The 20,604-nt window shown below is 49.8% G+C and overlaps 1 protein-coding gene across 2 annotated transcripts in view; it reads right to left on the reverse strand.

Moving 5' to 3' along the window:
* The window catches only part of dop1a (DOP1 leucine zipper like protein A), a 122,871-nt gene that overhangs the window by 23,309 nt on the left and 78,958 nt on the right, over positions 1 to 20,604 (reverse strand). For both annotated transcript variants that reach the window (XM_078405137.1, XM_078405136.1), the window contains exons 22-24: positions 17,670 to 17,843; positions 4,483 to 4,608; positions 1,669 to 1,803 (exon numbers count right to left, since the gene is read on the reverse strand). In XM_078405137.1, coding sequence (XP_078261263.1) covers positions 1,669 to 1,803; positions 4,483 to 4,608; positions 17,670 to 17,843 — 435 coding nt within the window. The remainder of the gene's footprint in view (positions 1 to 1,668; positions 1,804 to 4,482; positions 4,609 to 17,669; positions 17,844 to 20,604) is intronic.

Genomic DNA, 20,604 nt, shown 5'->3' on the forward strand with positions numbered 1-20,604 from the left:
AATCTACACACACTAGGGCCAATTTTTTACAATTTACCGAAGCCAATTAACCTATAAACCCGTACATCTTTTGAGTGTGGGAGGAAATCGGAGTACCCGGGGAAAACCCATGAGGTCATGGGGAATAGTACACACTCTGTACAGACAGCACCCGCTGTCAGGATCCAACCCGGGTCTCTGGCGCTGTAACGCAGCAACTCTACTGCTGTGTCACCGTGCCACCCCAATTCCTAATGACACCACTATTAATTTTGATCCTGAGGCAACCTCAGAATAATATCCCCAGCAAGACCTGTATGATGTGGTACATTATTCACAAGATGCTGGTATCACTACAGCACTTTGAATAAGAGATGGCATAAAATGAGTAGGAGACTGGGCTAAGGGATTCAATGGAATACATCCTCCTCCACAGTGTATGTGAAGTCAACGCAAAATACATGGATTACATACGACATAGAACCAAGGACCGATTTGGGGAATCGAGAATCAAAGTACATAGGTTTAAGGTGAGGGGAGAAAGATTTAATAGAAACCTGAAGGGTAATATATTTTTTTACACAAAGGGTGGTGGGAATATGGAACGAGCTACCGGAGGAGGTAGTTGAGGCGTACTATGCCAACATTTTTGAGAAATATTTAGACAGGTACATGGACAGGATAGGGTTAGAGGGATATGGGCCAAACGCAGGCAAGATTGATGTAGATAGGATACGTTAGTTGCTGTGGGGAAGTTGGGCCGCAGGGCCTGTTTCCACGCTGTACGACTATGAATCTAGACCAGTACTGCACAATAACAAGTGCTTCAGCCCACAATGTCCGTGTCAAACATGATGCCAAGATCAACTCTTATCTGCACATAATCAATATCCATTCCCTGCATATCCTTGTGCCGATCCAAAAGACTCTTAAGCGCCACTATCACATCTGCCTCAACTACCACCCGCAGCAGCAGCAGCACGTTCCACACACTCACCACCCTCTGTGTAAAAGTAATAGCCCGCCCGGCACATCTCCTTTACACATTGCCCCGCTCACCTTAAAGCTACTCCCTCTAGCATTTGATATTAATGTCAATATCTGGAATAGATATTTATGTAAATATTTGAATACCCTGGATAGAGCGGACGTGGAGAGAATGTTTCCACTAGTGGGAGAGTCTAGGACGAGAGGCCGTAGCATCAGAATAAAAGGATGTACCTTTAGAAAGATGAAGATGAATTTCTTTAGTCAGAGGGTGGTGAATCTATGGAATTCATTGTTACAGACGGTTGTGAGGCCGTCACTGGATATTTTTAAGGCAGAGATTGATAAATTCTCAATTGGTACGGGTGTTAAGGTTTATGGGGAGGCAGAAAATGGAGAAAGATAGATCAGCTATGATTGAATGGCAGAGCAGACTTGATGGGCCGAATGGTCTAATTTTGTTCCTCTAATTTATGAAATCCATGTCATTGTGCTCCGACTCCATATGTACTGTGGAGGTTGATGTATTTTGCCACTCCTCTTGACCTAATCTCCTGCTCATTTTATACCATGGCTTAGTATTAGATATTTCCAACTGGGGGAAAAGATTCTGTCTACCCTAGCTATGCCTCTCATACTTTTATATGCTTCTATAAGTTGTAATATTTATAATGTGTGTTATAGATTTAATACCCCACATACCTTCTCCTTGGCTGAGGTTGGAGGCTGTTTTAAAACTTCCTTCACAGTCTGTATAACAGTCTCAGCTCTCATTACACTAATCGAGCGCACTAGTTCCACCAACAATAACTGCTCAGAACAGGGTACAGGAATAACCTTAAAAAAATTAAAGTTAAAATGTATTTAACATTCTACATGCTGACGTAAATCAATATATAGAAAGTCAGCCTATCACAACAGTGGTGATGTAGAAACAAGGAGCTGCAGATGCTGTTTACAATAAAATAAATAAAGTGCTGGAGTAACTTAGCAGGTCAGGCAGAATCTGTGGAATTCATTGCAACAGAAGGCTGTGGAGGCCAAGTCAATGGATATTTTTAAAGCAGAGATTGATAGATTCTTGATTAGTAAGGGTGTCAGGGGTTATGAGGAGAAGGCAGGAAAATGGGGTTGAGAGGGATAGATAGATCAGCCATGGTTGAATGGTGTAGACTTGATGGCCCAAATGGCCTAATTCTGCTCTGACAATTTATGAATTTATGAACATGGATAGGTGATTTTTATAGATAAAGCAAGGAAACTGGCCCTTCGACCCAGCTAATCCATGCCGACCAACAATCACTCTGTACACTAGCTCTATCCGACAAACAGGGGTCATTTTACAGAAGCCAATTAACCTACAAACCTGCACATCTTTGGAATGTGGGAGGAAACTGGGGTACCCAGAGATAACCCATGTGGTCACAGGGAGAGCGTACAAACTCCACACAGACAAACTCCACCCGACGTCAGGATTGAATGCAGGTCGCTGGCGCTGTAAGGCAGCAGTTATACCACTGAGCCACTGTGCCACCATTATGTTTCTTTGGTGATGTTTCAGGTCGGGACCCTTCTTCAGACTGTTTGACTCAATTTGTGGAATGGTCCCGATCCATCACTTCATTTATCCATGTTCTCTGGTGATGCTGCCTGACCCACTGTTACTTCAGCATTTTGTGCCTTAACAGTGGTGATAATGGCAATTGCTAGCAATCAGTACAGGCACATTGCGTTTTCGTTTTTCCTGAAAAGCAGCACGTAATTCATAAATGTATAAATGAAAGATATAAATTAAAATATTTAAATAGGCTTAAATGTGAGTGCGTTATTTCAAAAATACATCACGTAAATTTGGTTTTGGTATTAATTAAACAAGCGCGTTATTTCAAAAATACATAAATTAAACACACATAAGATGCAATGTGCCTGTACTTATTTTATGACAGTATGTGCTGGTACCTTTTGAAAGTTAAATGTCACTATTTTGTTTTCCAGCCAAGTAACACATGTCTTTATTAATGGTGTGTACCGACATCGTTTTGTCGACAAAAAAAGCACTACTACCAAGTTTAATGCTCAGGAATCTGGGAGGCATAAAGATTAGCAGTGCTTGTGACAGATATCGGACAGATATGAAATTTATTTAATCTTCAAATACTCTCACAACGCAGGAGGCCATTCGGCCCACGGTGCCTCAGAACTGAAATAAAGTCTGTAAAATTGTGCCCAGTGTACATTGCAGGGCAAACATTTTTATCCTAAGCGGCAAATTCCCTCTGGCTGGGTGACTGACCCCAAATCCTTTTGAACACAGGGTCCCAACCTGAAACATTACCTATCCATGTCCTCTGCAGCCTGACCCACTGAGCTACTCCAGCACTTTGTGTTCTATCCTTTTAGCTGCTGGGTGGTATGCATTTTGCCATTTATTTTACTTTAAACTTTAGAGATACAATGTGCAAACAGACCCTTCGGCCCACCAAGTTCACGCTGACCCCAGAAATCACCCCGTACACTAGCACTATCCTACACACGAGGGACAAATTAATCTATAAACCTGTACGTCTTTGGAGTGTGGGAGCAAACTAGAGAAAACCCACATGGTCACAGGGAGAACGTTATGAATCACTGGTCTGCTGTGCTGACAGCATCCGTAGTTAGGATCGGACCAGGATCTCTGGCGCTGTAAGGCAACAACTCTATCACCGCGCCACTGTTGACGCCTGTTCAACAAAGAATTCTCCAGAATCAGTGAAGCAGCGAAGGGGGACACAAGAAGATGCTGATGCTAGAATCCTGAGAAAACTCAAAGTACTGGAAGAACTCAGTGTGTCAGGCAGCATCTGTGGAGGGAATGGATAGGCGACATTTCTGGTTGGAACCCTTCTTCAGACTGATCTTCAAACAATGAAGGGAAGTTAGACAAGTTAGACAATATTTTAAATACATTTCATTAACCAATTAGGGTAATCTTCCAGATTAATTTGCTCAAGCTGCCCCATAAATGGGGCTTCCCCCCCCCCCCCCGAGTGATACTTAAAAATCATTGAGGATAACGTCAGAGTAGATATTGTGAAACCATTCCCATTGGTGAGGGATCAAGAACTGGTGGGTGCAGGAGATTAGAAAAAGTATCTAAAAGTGACATTTGGAAGATTTTTTCTTATACATACATGAAACAGGCCCTTTGGCCCACTGAGTCCAAGGCGACCATCGATCACCTGTTCACACTAGTTCTATGTTATCCCACTTTCTCACCAATTCCCTAAACACTAGGGCAATTTACAGAGGCCAATTAACCTACAAATCTGCACACCTTTGGCACTTGAAGATCCCCCGCCCCCGCGGTCACAGGGAGGACATGCAAACTCCACACAGACAGCACCCGAGGTCAGGATCGAACTGGAGTCTCTGGCCCTGTGAGGCAACAGCTCTACCAGCTGAGTCACTGAGCCGCCCATTAATGTGGTCACAACAAACTGCGAGACACCAGAAACCCGCAGTGCGCAGTCCTACCTTGTTTCTGCTGGCATTTGAGTTCTCCCTTCTCTCATTCCAGACAAATGCAATAGCAGCCATGAAGTGTACACCGTGGTTCATAGAGATAGGACCAAGGAGCTCCATGATCTGTTGCCGGAGACTCTAAATGGGATAGAAAGGACACAGACTTCATTGATAATGCAGGGAAACCATTCTCTGAGATAAAACCAGAGTTAAATTAACATTCACATTAATTATGAATGAATTAAAAATAAATGAATGAAGACACATGAATTAATGTTGATATTGCATTAAAAAAGTGAGCAGAAGTTACAAGATATGCCATTCATTTCATTTTCACCCAATTGTATCATCTTTACAATTCAGCATGATTGAATTTTGAAACATGCAAGATATACAGAAAATGCTGGAGTAACTCAGCAGGTTATTCAACTCAAGCATCTCTGGAGAAAAAGAATAGGTGACGTTTCAGGTTGGAAAGCTTCTTCATACTGAATGTAGAGCGGGGTGCAGGGGGGTGGAATAAACTGGAGGCGAGAAAAGGCCAGAACATATAAGGGTTGGCAACAGATGACCTCAGGAACAGTCCATAAAGGCCCATCGTTCGCTGGAGAAGATGTGATAACAAGAGGGATACAAGGATGCGACCAGTGGAACTGGAAGGACGACTGGTGTGGTGGAGGGGAGGGGTAGGAGTTACTTGGAATTAGAGAAATCAATGTTCACAGAGCTGGGTTGTAAGCTGCCCAAGCAGAATATGAGATGCTGTTCTTCCAATTTGTGTGTGGCCTCACTCTGACAGTGGAGGAGGCCCAGGACAGAAAGGTCAGTATGGGAATGGAAAGGAGAGTTTAAATGTTTGGCAACCGGGAGATTGCGTGGGCCAAGGTGGACTGAGCATAAATGTTCAGTGAAACGATTGCCAAGTCTACGCCGATATATAGGATCCCACACTGGGAACGCTGGGAACGCTGGGTACAGTAAGCATCCAAGGCAGCCTCTTAAGCCTGAGTTACACAAGCACTGTAGTAAACTGTGAATCAGTTTCTTCTGTCTCCGCTAAATGTGTATTAATCATAGGCTGGATTTGGATGCAAAAAACACTCTTGGTGGCTCTTGGGTAAATCTGACAGTCTGGTAACTGTACAGGAACTTGATGCCAGAATTACCTGAAACTTGTATCTCACTGACATGCTGGGCACTCCGCTAAGTCCAGTGAAACAGAGTGGGGATACACAGTAGATGGTATCCAAACACCCAAAGTAGTTGGGTCAGTCTATCCAGTTATAAGTAGAGTTTCTACATTGTTGTGAACCTCAATTATTGTCTTCATTATTTATTAAAGCTTTATAAAAAGACTAGTGCAGCCTGGACCCGTTGGGTCCAAAACCTCTACCGCGGGCCCGGCAACCCTCCCCCAACTGACAACCCGTGGACCTGTTGCCGGCCGGGACCAGGGGCGAGTGAGGGGAGAGGAAAGGGGAGAGGAAAGGGGAGAGGAGAAGGCCATGGAAAAAACGGCTGGGATTTTTTTTTTTTTACTAAAACCTCTGTAACTTAAAAAATGCACGACCGAATCAAATAAAAGTATCATTTTCCACCAGCGTTCAGCGTGGTGATTAAGGCGGTGCAAAAATCGTGGCGCTACGGTTCACAGTTTTTGCCGAAATCAGCCGAAATAACTGAGAGAAAAAAAGTTTTGACTTTTAAACCTCTGTAACTTAAAAAATATACGACCGAATTAAATAAAAATATCATTTTCGGCAAGTGTCCAGCGGTGTGATTAGGCGGTGCAAAATTGTGGCGCTACGGTTTACCGTTTTTGCCGAAATCAGCCGAAATAACTGAGAGAAAAAAAGTTTTGACTTTTAAACCTCTGTAACTTAAAAAATATACGACCGAATTAAATAAAAATATCATTTTCGGCAAGTGTCCAGCGGTGTGATTAGGCGGTGCAAAATTGTGGCGCTACGGTTTACCGTTTTGCCGTAATCAGCCGAAATCACAGATATATATATAGGGATATATATATTTATTCATATATATTCATATACAAGATCTGAGTTTTAATCTATATACTATTAAAACTAGATATTATCATCATATCATATCATATATCTACAGCCGGAAACAGGCCTTTTCGGCCCTCCAAGTCCGTGCCGCCCAGTGATCCCCGTACATTAACACTATCCTACACCCACTAGGGACAATTTTTACATTTACCCAGCCAATTAACCTACATACCTGTACGTCTTTGGAGTGTGGGAGGAAACCGAAGATCTCGGAGAAAACCCACGCAGGTCACGGGGAGAACGTACAAACTCCTTACAGTGCAGCACCCGTAGTCAGGATCGAACCTGTGTCTCCGGCGCTGCATTCGCTGTAAAGCAGCAACTCTACCGCTGCCATAAGACCATAAGACATAGAAACATAGAAAATAGATGCAGGAGTAGGCCAATCAGCCCTTCGAGCCAGCACCCCCATTCAATATGATCATCATTGCGGCATAGGAGCGGAATTAGGCCATTTGGCCCAGAGCCTGCTCTGCCATTCAATCATGACTGATCTATTTTTCCTCCTCAACCGCATTCTCCTGTCTTCTCCCCATAACCTCTGACACCCTGACTAATCAAGAACTTATCAATCTCCACTTTTAAAAAACCCAACGATTTAGCCTCCACAGCTGTCTTTTGCAATGAATTCCACAGATTCACCACCCTGTGACTGAAGAAATTCCTTATCTCCTTTCTAAAGGTACGTTCTTTTATTCTGAGATCATGACCTCTGGTACTTTAGAGTTTGGAGATACAGCACGGAAACAGACACTTCGGCCCACCGAGTCCGCACCGACCAACGATCCCACCACACACACCAGGGCCAATTATACCAAGCCAATTAGCCTACAAACCTGTACTCTTTGGTGTGGGAGGAAACCGGAGCTCCCCGAGAAAACCCACTACAGGTCACGGGGAGAACATACAAGCTCTATACAGACAGCACCCGTGGTCAGGATTGAACCCGGGTCTCTGACGCTGTAAGGCAGTAGCTCTACCGCTGCGCCACCGTGCCACTGTACTAGACTCTCCCACTCTCGGAAACATCCTCTCCACATCCACTGTATTGTGGCCTTTCACTTTAGACTTTTCTTTCCATCATTTTTACCTGTCCCTCTTAATCCAAGTTTTCCTCACCTCTGTAGCGCGTCGATAAAGGCAAGGAGCCAGGTATTTCGGGAAGGTATATTTTATTGTATCACAGGTATCAGACGGGTCTAGTCTGCCGGAATGGCTTGGCGCCCAAACCTTGTCCTTATATACCTGAGTCCAGGACCGCCTCCCGGGACTGGTCCATTCCCGTGCCGAGGGGTCGGTAGAAGTATGGCCCGACCCTTGGGAGCCGCCACAGTACCCCCCCCCAGAACCGGAGGCACGAAACGCACTGGTGGTCGCACAACCCGACCGGACCGCGTACGGTAATCGGTCGACAGAGGGGCCGGCGGAGGCACAGTTGGAGGGACAGGCGGTGGGACCCGCAAAGGGGGGCGACCTCGTGGCCGAGGCTGGGCCACCCGCACCGGTTGGTCGATGTCTAAGTGGGCCGGCTTCAGGCGATCAATTGACACGTCCACGAGGAGGGAATGAGCCCGCAGAAAGTCGGCCCCGAGCAACGGCTGGGAGACGTCGGCGATCGTAAACAGCCACGTAAAATGACTGGCGCCGAAAACGATGTGGACCGTGCGGACGCCATATGTCTGAATAATGCTCCCATTTGCCGCGGTGAGGATGGGCCCCCGCTTCCCAGAACGAATGTCCAGCGGCGAAGGGGGCAGGACGCTCAGCTCCGCCCCGGTATCCACGAGGAAGCGGCCCCCGGAGCGCCGATCCCAGGCGAAGAGGCGGTGAATCTGGCCGGCCACCGCAGGGACTATTGGCAGCCGGCCCCGGCGTTTCCCGGAAACGTGCACGGCTGGCGGCATTGTCGGGCTGCCGCACCCCAGCGCTGGTGGTAATAACACCAGTACCTCCTGCTGGTGCTGGCTGGAGCCTGCTGGTGTGGGACTGCAGGTGCACGACCGGCAATGGCCACCGGGGGCGATCTCGCAGGCCTCCGGGACGTAGCTGTCACTCCTTCCACAGCTCCCCCGCCCGACCGGAGAAAATCGGGCGCTTGTCGAGTGACGTTTAGCGCACTGACGTCATCACGGCGCGCCGCCCACAGCGTGTCCGCGCGCCTGCCGAGGGCCCGGGTGTCTTCAAAGGAGGCGTCTGTGAGCTGCAGGCGAATGTCGGCCGGCAGCAGGTGCAGGTACGTATACTCGAACATTAGGCACGGTCTGTGCCCGTCGAGTAACGCGACCATCTCCTTCAGGAGGCTAGATGGGCGCCGGTCACCGAGGCCTGGCATGTGGAGGAGCCTTTCGGCCCGCTCCATTCGGGTTAGCCCGTAGGTTTGGAGCAGCAGCTCCTTAAGGGCTTCGTATTTACCGTTGGCCGGGGGGTCCTGGAGGAACTCCGTTACCTCTTCGGCCGTGTCCTGGTCAAGGGCTCCCACCAGGTGGAAAAACCGGGTGTTATCCACTGTGATGCCCTGCAGCTGGAACTGGGCCTCCGCTTGGTAAAACCAAACGCGAGCCCGGGTGGTCCAGAAGGTCGGGAGCTTGATTCCTACCGCGTCGACAGCTGGGGCCTGGTCGGCCTGCGAGCCGGACGGGCGGTCGGATTCTGCTTTTCTGTCCATCCTAATGAATGGACCGTCGAGGTCACCAATGTAGCGCGTCGATAAAGGCAAGGAGCCAGGTATTTCGGGAAGGTATATTTTATTGTATCACAGGTATCAGACGGGTCTAGTCTGCCGGAATGGCTTGGCGCCCAAACCTTGTCCTTATATACCCGAGTCCAGGACCGCCTCCCGGGACTGGTCCATTCCCGTGCCGAGGGGTCGGTAGAAGTATGGCCCGACCCTTGGGAGCCGCCACACCTCTTTATTTAGATTTCTCTGCAAAATTTTTATGTTATTATTTAATAACCATGTAATATTAAACATGCCAATTTCCCAACATGGAAAATGGCACATCACATCACATCTTGACCTGAAAATGGCACCACATCACATCATGACAATGTGTCGAGTTTAAAGTGTGGGGAGGGAGGAGAAAACATATGGACAGCAAATAATAAACAGATTTGTTTTATATTCTCTGTAGGTTTCTTGGGATCTGGGCACCTCTGGAAATATTTATTGCCCATCGCTAATTGCCCAACTCTGTGGCCTGTTAGTCCAATTGAAGGTGGCCTTCAGTATCAACTGGTTTGGTGGGTCTGGAGTCAAATATACTAGACCTGGTGGGGTTGGCAGAATCCCCCCCCCCCCCGGAAGGACAAAATGTATGGGAGTGAAGTAAGTTTATAAATTCTGTAAAATATAGAGCTACAGACGTTCCCCGACTTTCATAAGGCTTATTTCCCATGGACCCTTGTGCAAGTCAGATGTTACACAAGTCAGAAACGGAAGTGCTACTGCACACGTAAATTTACTATTCGATGTGGAGACCACAGGGGACCTCCAACACTGAGATCACGGGAGGAGCTCCGACACTGAGACCACGAGGGGAGCTCTGACACTGAGATCACGGGAGGAGCTCCGACACTGAGACCACGAGGGGAGCTCTGACACTGAGACCAAGGGGGAGCTCTGACACTGAGACCAAGGGGGAGCTCCGATACTGAGACCACGTGGGAGCTCCGACACTGAGACCACGAGGGGACCTCTGACACTGAGACCATGGGGGGAGCTCCGACACTGAGACCAAGGAGGAGCTCTGACACTGAGACCATGGGGGAGCTCCGACACCGAGACCATGGGGGAGCTCCGACACTGAGACCACGAGGGGAGCTCTGACACTGAGACCAAGGGGGAGCTCCGACACTGAGACCAGGGGGGGGGTAGCTCAGACACCGAGACCATGGGGGAGCTCTGACACTGAGATCACGAGGGGAGCTCAGACACCGAGACCATGGGGGAGCTCTGACACTGAGATCACGAGGGGAGCTCTGACACTGAGACCATGGGGAGAGCTCCGACACTGAGACCATGGGGGGAGCTCCGACACTGAGACCAAGGGGGAGCTCTGACACTGAGACCAAGGGGGAGCTCTGACACTGAGACCAAGGGGGTGTAGCTCAGACACTGAGACCATGGGGGGAGCTCCGACACTGAGACCAAGGGGGAGCTCTGACACTGAGACCAAGGGGGAGCTCTGACACTGAGACCATGGGGGGAGCTCTGACACTGAGACCATGGGGGAGCATCCACGAGAACAGCTGACTGGCTTGTGGAAAAATGGCTGTGTGTGATGGCAGTAGCGCACTGCTGCTGAGACATGCAGCTCAGAAATAAAGCAATGATCTTAAAGAATTGCTGATGTAAGTGTGAGTTTATATATGTCGCCCATTACGTAAGTCGGGGAGTGCCTGTATTTAAAATTTCTGCTTTAGTTCACAGGAACATTTAATTCTGTTCATACTTGCTGCAGATGAACTGGCCTAATGTCATTTTGACTGATACTGGTCCACCACCGATTTTCCGGCACCCTTGGATCCAGAGCCTTGCTGGATTACGTGTTTTGCCTGATCAACAGAGGTTATGTTGTAGGGACATACGGATTAGCGGGGGGGTCTCGAACCCTCGGTTGGGCTAACGAGTCACGAGATGCGGGAGCGCGAGGTATAGTTGTGTCTGGCGCCCAGCTGGAGAGATGAGATTAGATTGTATTGGCTAGTTAAGTAGTGTGTGTCCAAAGTAAGCAGTTGCAGTTTGTTACGGTTACCTACGAATAAAGACCTTTGAACAATAACGCTCGTTTTGGACTCACTACATTGGTGACCCGAACGCGAAGAACACGCAGAATGTCGCAAGTGGGAGCGAGCGCGGGCGAGGTGCACCTACCGCCGTTCTGGGCCCATCAGCCGCACCTGTGGTTTGTACAGGCGGAGTCGCAGTTCCATATTAAAAAGGTGGATAGCGAACTGGAGAAGTACCACCACCTGGTGAGCTGTCTGCAGGCGGAGGTGGCGGCGAGGGTCAGTCAATATCTGACCAGTCCACCCCAAACGGAGCAGTACGTGGGGCTCAAGAGGCTCCTACTGAAGAAATTTGGCTGGAGCCAGAACCAGCGGGCTCTGAGGCTGCTCCATCTACCAGCGCTGGGGCAGCGGCTGCCGTCCGAATTGATGACGGAAATGCTGACCTTGGTGGGCGACCATCAGCCGTGCATGATGTTCGAGGCGGCATTTCGAGAGAAGCTACCCCAGGACGTCAGGCTGGTGTTGGCCGACGTCTCGTTTGACGACCCGGAAACGTTCGCCGAGAAAGCCGACGTGCTCGTCAGGGAGCGGCACACCCGGGACGACTCGGTCAATTGTGTCTCGAGGCCCAGCGACAGTCGGGGGAGCGGCCGGGAGAGCAACGGCTCGGCCACTATTTCGCAGTCTGCCAGGCAAGAGGGGGCTGCAGAACATGTTTATTGGTCGCGGGCACAACCAGCACGGCAGAATAAAAGCGGCTGGTGTTTCTTCCATCGGCGGTGGGGCAGTGACGCCCGAAGTTGCAGAGCCCCGTGTACGTTTCCGGGAAATGCCTGGGCCGATCGAACGTAGAGGCAGTTTCGATTGGCCGTAATTGCCACCTCTACGTGACGGACCAAGAGACCGGGATCGTGTTTCTGGTGGATACGGGAGCGGTTGTGAGTATTGTGCCTCCCTACGGCTGTGAAGTTCAAGCGGGGGGAAGGGGCCGCCCCTTATTGCAGTGAACGGTAGCGCCATCCGCACTTACGGTAAGAGGACTATGTCCCTGTCCTTTGGGTCTAGGACCTACCGTTGGAATTTCATCGTGGCGGATGTGGGCCAGGCCATTTTGGGTGCAGACTTCCTATGGGCGTTTTCGTTGGTCGTAGACGTCCACGGTAGCGGCCTGCTGCCCTCGGCCGACGTACGGCCCCGAAGTACGGGGCCTGCGGCCCCTCCAAGCGCCGCCCCACCCAGTTCAGCGATCCAGGCCATCACGGCCCCCGGTCAGTTCGATGCGGTCCTAGCGGAGTTCCCGCAGCTCCTCGTTCAGCGGTTCGATGCACCTTCGGAGAAGCATGGGGTGGTGCATTTCATTCCGACCGAGGGCCCGCCGGTTTTTGCCCGGGCACGGCGCCTCCCACCCGAAAAGCTGGCCATGGCTCGAGAGGAGTTCTTGAGCTTGGAGAGGCTGGGAATTGTGCGGCCTTCAAGTAGTCCGTGGAAATGGTTTTGGGTAGACTGATGGGACTGAAGGCTGATAAATCCCCAGGGCCTGATGGTCTGCATCCCAGGGTACTTAAGGAGGTGGCTCTAGAAATAGTGGAAGCATTGGAGATCATTTTTCAATGTTCTATAGATTCAGGATCAGTTCCTGTGGATTGGAGGATAGCAAATGTTATCCCACTTTTTAAGAAAGGAGGGAGAGAGAAAACGGGTAATTATAGACCAGTTAGTCTGACATCAGTGGTGGGGAAGATGCTGGAGTCAATTATAAAAGACGAAATTGCTGAGCATTTGGATAGCAGTAACAGGATCATTCCGAGTCAGCATGGATTTACGAAGGGGAAATCATGCTTGACAAATCTACTGGAATTTTTTGAGGATGTAACTAGGAAAATTGACAGGGGAGAGTCAGTGGATGTGGTGTACCTCGACTTTCAGAAAGCCTTCGACAAGGTCCCACATAGGAGATTAGTGGGCAAAATTAGGGCACATGGTATTGGGGGTAGGGTACTGACATGGATAGAAAATTGGTTGACAGACAGAAAGCAAAGAGTGGGGATAAATGGGTCCCTTTCGGAATGGCAGGCAGTGACCAGTGGGGTACCGCAAGGTTCGGTGCTGGGACCCCAGCTATTTACGATATACATTAATGACTTAGACCAAGGGATTAAAAGTACCAGTAGCAAATTTGCAGATGATACTAAGCTGGAGGGTAGTGTGAATTGTGAGGAAGATGCAATAAGGCTGCAGGGTGACTTGGACAGGTTGTGTGAGTGGGCGGATACATGGCAGATGCAGTTTAATGTAGATAAGTGTGAGGTTATTCACTTTGGAAGTAAGAATAGAAAGGCAGATTATTATCTGAATGGTGTCAAGTTAGGAGGAGGGGGAGTTCAACGAGATCTGGGTGTCCTAGTGCATCAGTCACTGAAAGGAAGCATGCAGGTACAGCAGGCAGTGAAGAAAGCCAATGGAATGTTGGCCTTCATAACAAGAGGAGTTGAGTATAGGAGCAAAGAGGTCCTTCTACAGTTGTACCGGGCCCTGGTGAGACCGCACCTGGAGTACTGTGTGCAGTTTTGGTCTCCAAATTTGAGGAAGGATATTCTTGCTATGGAGGGCGTGCAGCGTAGGTTCACTAGGTTGATTCCCGGAATGGCGGGACTGTCGTATGTTGAAAGGCTGGAGCGATTGGGCTTGTATACACTGGAATTTAGAAGGATGAGGGGGGATCTTATTGAAACATATAAGATAATTAGGGGATTGGACACATTAGAGGCAGGAAACATGTTCCCAATGTTGGGGGAGTCCAGAACAAGGGGCCAGAGTTTAAGAATAAAGGGTAGGCCATTTAGAACAGAGATGAGGAAGAACTTTTTCAGTCTGAGAGTGGTGAAGGTGTGGAATTCTCTGCCTCAGAAGGCAGTGGAGGCCAGTTCGTTGGATGCTTTCAAGAGAGAGCTGGATAGAGCTCTTAAGGATAGCGGAGTGAGGGGGTATGGGGAGAAGGCAGGAACGGGGTACTGATTGAGAGTGATCAGCCATGATCGCATTGAATGGCGGTGCTGGCTCGAAGGGCTGAATGGCCTACTCCTGCACCTATTGTCTATTGTCCTCACCCTTGCACATGTTTTGCAAAGCATCTGGGGGGTGGAGACCATGTGGGGATTTCCGACGACTTAACGCGGCAACACGGCCGGACCGCTACCCGATTCCGCACATACAGGACTAGCCTGGAGGGGGCTACAATTTTTTCGAAGATCGATCTGGTGCGGGGGTATCATCAGATCCCAGTCCATCCGCCGGACATCCCAAAGACGGCTACCATTACTCCGTTCGGATTGTTTGAGTGGTTGCGCATGCCTTTCGGCCTTAAAAACGCAGCTCAGGCATTTCAGCGTCTCATGGACCGTGTGGGTCGAGGTTTGCCGTTCGTGTTTATTTATCTCGATGACATTTTGATTGCCAGCCGTTCGGTCCAGGAGCACTTAGTCCACCTCCGCACTATATTCCAGAGGCTGCAGGACCACGGCCTGATTCTGCACCCGGACAAATGCCAATTCGGCCTGTCGGTGGTAGATTGTTTGGGTCACCGGGTTACATCGGCCGGAGCCACCCCTTTGCCAGCTAAGGTGGAGGCAGTCCGCTCTTTTCCACGTCCTACTACCATCAAGGGATTGCAGGAATTCGTAGGCATGGTGAACTTTTATCACCGGTTCGTGCCTGCAGCAGCTCGGGTCATGCGCCCCCTTTTTCTATGCCTCGCGGGTAACCCCGCAGAGCTGGTATGGTGCACATCTGCAGAGACGGCTTTTGTCGTGGTCAAACAGGCCCTCGCCAACGCCACCATGCTGGTGCACCCGCGCTCCTCCGCCCCCACGGCTCTGACGGTGGACGCCTCAGACATGGCAGTGGGTGGGGTTTTGGAGCAGCAGGTCGAAGGTCAATGGCAGCCCCTGACGTTTTTCAGCCGGCAGCTCTCGCGAGCCGAGCTCAAATATAGTGCATTTGATAGGGAGCTCCTGGCCCTCTATTTAGCAGTCCGCCACTTCCGCTATTTTTTGGAAGGCCGTTCTTTCGTGGCCTACACGGATCACAAACCTCTGACATTCGCTTTTGCTAAGGTTTCTGATCCGTGTTCAGCTCGCCAGCAGCGGCACCTCACCCTAATTTCGGAGTTTACCACCGATGTCCGTCATATTGCGGGTAGGCTTAATACTGTTGCTGATGCCCTGTCCCGGCCGGCCATTCCCTCCGTTGCCGTGGTAGGCGGACAGGTGGATTTCCAGGAGCTAGCGGAGGCTCAGCGCCTGGAAAAAACGGCCGAGGTGTACGCCTCCACAGCCTCGGGACTGCGTTTGGAGCAGGTGGCGTATGGCCCCACAGGTACCAAGTTGTGGTGTGACGTTTCCCTTTCACGCCCTCGCCCGGTGGTGCCTGCCGCCCTGCGGCGTAAGGTTTTTGAGGCCATTCACGGCCTGGCACATCCGTCCATCAGGGCGACTTCGGCCATGGTGGCCGCCCGGTTTGTCTGGCACGGCCTGCGGAAGCAGGTGGCGGCCTGGACATGGGCCTGTATTCCGTGCCAAACCTCCAAAGTTCATCGCCATGTCCAGCCCCCATACCAGAGTTTCGAGGTTCCCCCAGTCCGTTTTTTCCACATCCACGTGGTTTGGTGGGTCCATTGCCTTATTCCAGGGGTTATACTCATCTCCTGACGGTGGTGGATCGGTTTACACGTTGGCCGGAGGCGCTCCTATTGTCGGACATCTCGGCGGCCTCCTGTGCACGGGCCCTGGCGTTGCATTGGGTGGCCCGTTTCGGCGTACCAGCTATCATCACCACGGATCGGGGGGCCCAGTTCACCTCCTCCCTCTGGGCCGCGCTGGCACTGTTGTATGGGTCTCGCTTACAGCAGACCACCGCCTATCATCCCTAATCCAACGGGATGGTTGAGCGCTTCCATCGGCAGCTTAAGGCGTCCCTCTGTGCCCGACTGACCGGCCACGATTGGGCTGACCAGCTGCCTTGGGTCCTCCTCGGCATTAGTACGGCCCCCAAAGGCCGAGCTAGGCACATCCTCGGCCGAGCTCGTCTACGGTTCGCCCCTGCGGGTACCAGGTGACATCCTCCTTTCTGCCCCCGCTTTGCCACCACCCGTTACGTCGGTGTTGGGTTCCCTCCGGGCACGGGTAGGTTCTCTGGCTCCAGTCCCCACCTCCTGACACGGAAGCGCGGCGGTCCACGTCCCATTGGACTTGCGGGACTGTGATTTTGTGTTCCTGCGGAAAGATTCCCACCGCCCCCCTCTTCAGCCGGTTTATCAGGGCCCGTTTCAGGTACTGAAGAGAGGGGCTGTCACTTTTACCTTACAGGTGGGTAATCGCCAGGAACTCGTTTCCGTATCCTGGCTCAAGCCGGCCCATTTGGACCAGGACCTCCCTGTGTCGGTGGCCCAGCCGCCGCACAGGGGCCGGCCTATGGCCGCCCCCCTGGTGCCGCCAGCGGCGCCTTGTTTGCCACCCCTCAGCCCCCCGCCGCCTATGGTTGGGCCCGGGCCCCCGTTCCCGATCAAGCGCTCTCCGTCGCCTACGCCCTCCGCTACCGGGGCCCCTCCATCGCCTCCGGCGGCGGCGACCTCCCCGCCTCCCGTCACATTGGCGGTATCGGTTTCCCCCCTCCGTACGCGTTCCGAGGGAGGTCCGGGCACCCGTGAGGTACGGTTTCGAGGGTTCTGGGGGGGGGGTCATGTAGGGACATACGGATTAGCGGGGGGGGTCTCGAACCCTCGGTTGGGCTAACGAGTCATGAGATGCGGGAGCGCGTGGTATAGTTGTGTCTGGCGCCCAGCTGGAGAGATGAGATTAGATTGTATTGGCTAGTTAAGTAGTGTGTGTCCAAAGTAAGCAGTTGCAGTTTGTTACGGTTACCTACGAATAAAGACCTTTGAACAATAACGCTCGTTTTGGACTCACTACAATGTAATAATAATTCAACATACGCATCTGACCCACTAATTATGCCCCTCCCGTATCTTTAAAACAACATAGACTGCTCAAAACTTAAATAATGAATGAACAATTAACAAAGAAGTAAACAATTAACTTTTTTAGGATGGAATCACATGTTCTGAAAGAGCGTGTTCCACACGCAACGCTTTTGTAAATGTGTGGGGATTAATGGAGGTGCCGGACCATCAGTTGCTAGAAAATCGGTGGGGGACCAATAATTTACTGTAGGAAGGAACTGCAGATGCTGGTTTAAACCGAAGATAGACACTGGAGTAACTCAGCGGGTGAGACAGCTTCTCTGGAGAAAAGGAATAGGTGACGTGACCGGTCAAGACCCTTCTTACAGTCTGTAATTTACTGTATCAACTCAGCAATGGGAACTTCCTGAGTTCAAACCTACCTTTGTGGAGCCCAGGTTGATGGTAACAGCAGAGGCCACTGTGGTTCTCTCTGTTGAATCTGCTGCTTGTAGGACCCCCCACAATAGGCTCACAGACGACATGATGGTGTACAGGATGAAAAGTATTCCATTACGTGCTTCAGTCAGGTACTTCTGGTCCACCGTAACCAAAAACTGAAAAGGAAAAGCAGGCAATTAACTTACAAAATCTTAAGTAGAGTGTCAACCTTTTCCATTGTATTTTGAATATTCAGAGATCTTGGATACTGCCTGCCTGCACTTGTCATGCTTTGACACCTCCCCAGGAAAACCTATTGAAGGCCAGAGGGTCTCAGTAGCAGGACAAGTTTACACTGACCACACAAGGAACTGCAGATGCTGGAATCCTGAGTAAAACACAAAGTGCTGGAGGAACTCAGCGGGTCAGGCAGCATTTGTGGAGGGAAATGGACAGAAAATTTGAGTCTGTGGAATTATCCCGGCCCGAAATACAAGTTTGAAGAAGGGTCCCAATCTGAAATGAAACCTATTCATGTTCTCCAGAGATGCTGCCTGACCTGCTGAGTTACTCCAGCACTTTTGTGTTTTATTAAAATATTGATAATTGTTGTAATTATGTAATATAAAGTTCTTACATGGAACAGTACACAAGAACATGTCCTTTGACCTACAATGTCTGTGCCAAACATGATGGCAAGTTAAACTAATCACCTCTGCCTGCACGTGATCCATATCCCTGCATATCCATGTGCCTCTCTAAAAGTCTCTTAAAAGATCAGGCAGCAGCTGCAAAGATACAGCACTGAAACAGGCCCTTCGGCCCACTGAGTCCACGTCGACCAGGCGGTCACAGGGAAAACGTGCAAACCCCATACAGACAGCACCCGAGGTCAGGATCAAACTGGGGTCTCTGGTGCTGTGAGGCAGCAACGCTACCGCAGCGCCATTGTGCCATTATTATCAGATTTAATTGGATAGCAGGCAAACAGCAGCATTGCACTGTATCTCGGTACACATGATAATAATAAACCTAAACCTAAACTGCATCTCAGTACAGGTGACAATAATATACCTAAACCTAAACCCAAAGGTTCTCTCTGCGACCATGTGAGTTTCCTCTGGGTGCTCCGGTTTCCTCTCACATCCCAAAGACGTGCGAGTTTGTAGGTTAATTGGCCTCTGTAAATTACCCCTGGTGTTTAGGGAGTGGATGAGAAAGAGGGATAACATAGAAGCAAGAGCCTTTGCATAACAGGCCTGGATAGAATGAATGTGGAAAGGATGTTTCCACCAGTGGGAGCGTCTAGGACCAGAGGACACAGCCTCAGAATAACAGGATGTATGTTTGGAAAGGAGATGAGGAGGAATTTATTTAGTCAGAAGGTGGAGAATCTGTGGAATTCATTGCCACAGAAGGCTGTGGAGGCCAAGGCAATGGATATTGTTAAGGTGGAGATAGACAGATTCTTGATTCGTTTGGGTGTCAGGGGTTATGGGGAGAAGGCAGGAGAATGGGGTAGATAGATCAGCCATGAATGAATGGTGGAGTAGACTAGATGGGATGAATGGCCTTATTCTGCTCCAACAACCTGTGAACTTGGCACTCTGGTGAAAAGGTGACCAGAATACACTCAAATCTTTATCACTGCACTACATTACGTTAATCGATTAAGCTATTTGCAATGGACCCAGGCTCCAGTAACCTGACCTCCTAACTCGGCTTGCTGCTGCCTGTAACTCACCTAATGTCTCAATGCTGCCGCCTCTCCCTGTGTACATCTGGGGAGACAAAAGAGACGAAAGGGACAATAGCAGAAAAGTCGGAGGAAAATGGAAGAGCAAGGAAAGAAACAGACAGTGGAGAGAGAACAGCAGGAGATGAAGAGCCTGGTGAAAGGAAAAGAGATGGAGTTAGCAGGGAACGAATAGAGCAGAAAGTAAGTGACATGAACATACAAGACAAATGGTAGGTCAGGAAAGGAAGAACGTTAATGAAATAGTACAAGGACTCTCAGGAAACCTAAACTGGAGTTAGAGCAGTGCTCACTGTCTTGTTCGATGTTGGCTTGTTCAGACCTGCCCTAGAAGCACAGACAAGAGGTAAACTGTCCACCACCAACTACTCGTGAAAGCCTGGTTCAGACTCATTCACACCTGATTCAGACCTCATTCAGGGCAGGTCCCCAACAACTATCACAAAACGTCTACAGATGTGCCGTAGAAATGCATTGGGATGCATCACAGCTCCATCCAAGACCACAAGAAATTGCAGAGAATTGTGGACGCAGCCCAGAATATCACACAAACCAATCTTCTTTCCATTTACACTTCACGCTGCTTCAGCAAGGCCAGCACCAAATTCAAGGATGAATCTCACACCCAGTCACTCCCCCCCTCCCCATCAGGCAAGAGGTACAGAAGTGTGAAAATGCACACCACCAGATTCAGGGAGTTTCTTCCCAGCTGTTATCAGGCAATTGAACCATCCTATCAACAACTAGAGAGAGGTCCTGAGCTACTATCAACCTCATTGGAGGCCCTCAAACTATCTTTGATCCGACTTTATCTTGCACTAAATATTATTCCCTTGAACATGTATCTGTACACTGTGGATGACTCGATTGTTATCATGTATAGTATTTCCGCTGACTGGATTGCGTGCAACAAAAGCTTTTCACTGAATCTAGGTACACGTGACAATAAACTAGACTAAACTGTCTACTACTGACTATTTGTGAAAGCCTGGATTTAAAGGGAAGTGCTCATTCCAGAACGAGACCACTAACCCCTGGCTGATACCGACCAGCCTGTTCATACAGAATTATTTTGAAAATTCAGAATCACAGAATTGTACAGAACAGTAACGGACCCTTTTGAACCACCTTGTCTGTGCCGACCATGATGCCCATCTATTTGCCCCCACTAAAACCCGTAT

This window comes from Rhinoraja longicauda, chromosome 9 (genome assembly GCF_053455715.1).
Source record: "Rhinoraja longicauda isolate Sanriku21f chromosome 9, sRhiLon1.1, whole genome shotgun sequence".
Taxonomy (NCBI): domain Eukaryota; kingdom Metazoa; phylum Chordata; class Chondrichthyes; order Rajiformes; family Arhynchobatidae; genus Rhinoraja; species Rhinoraja longicauda.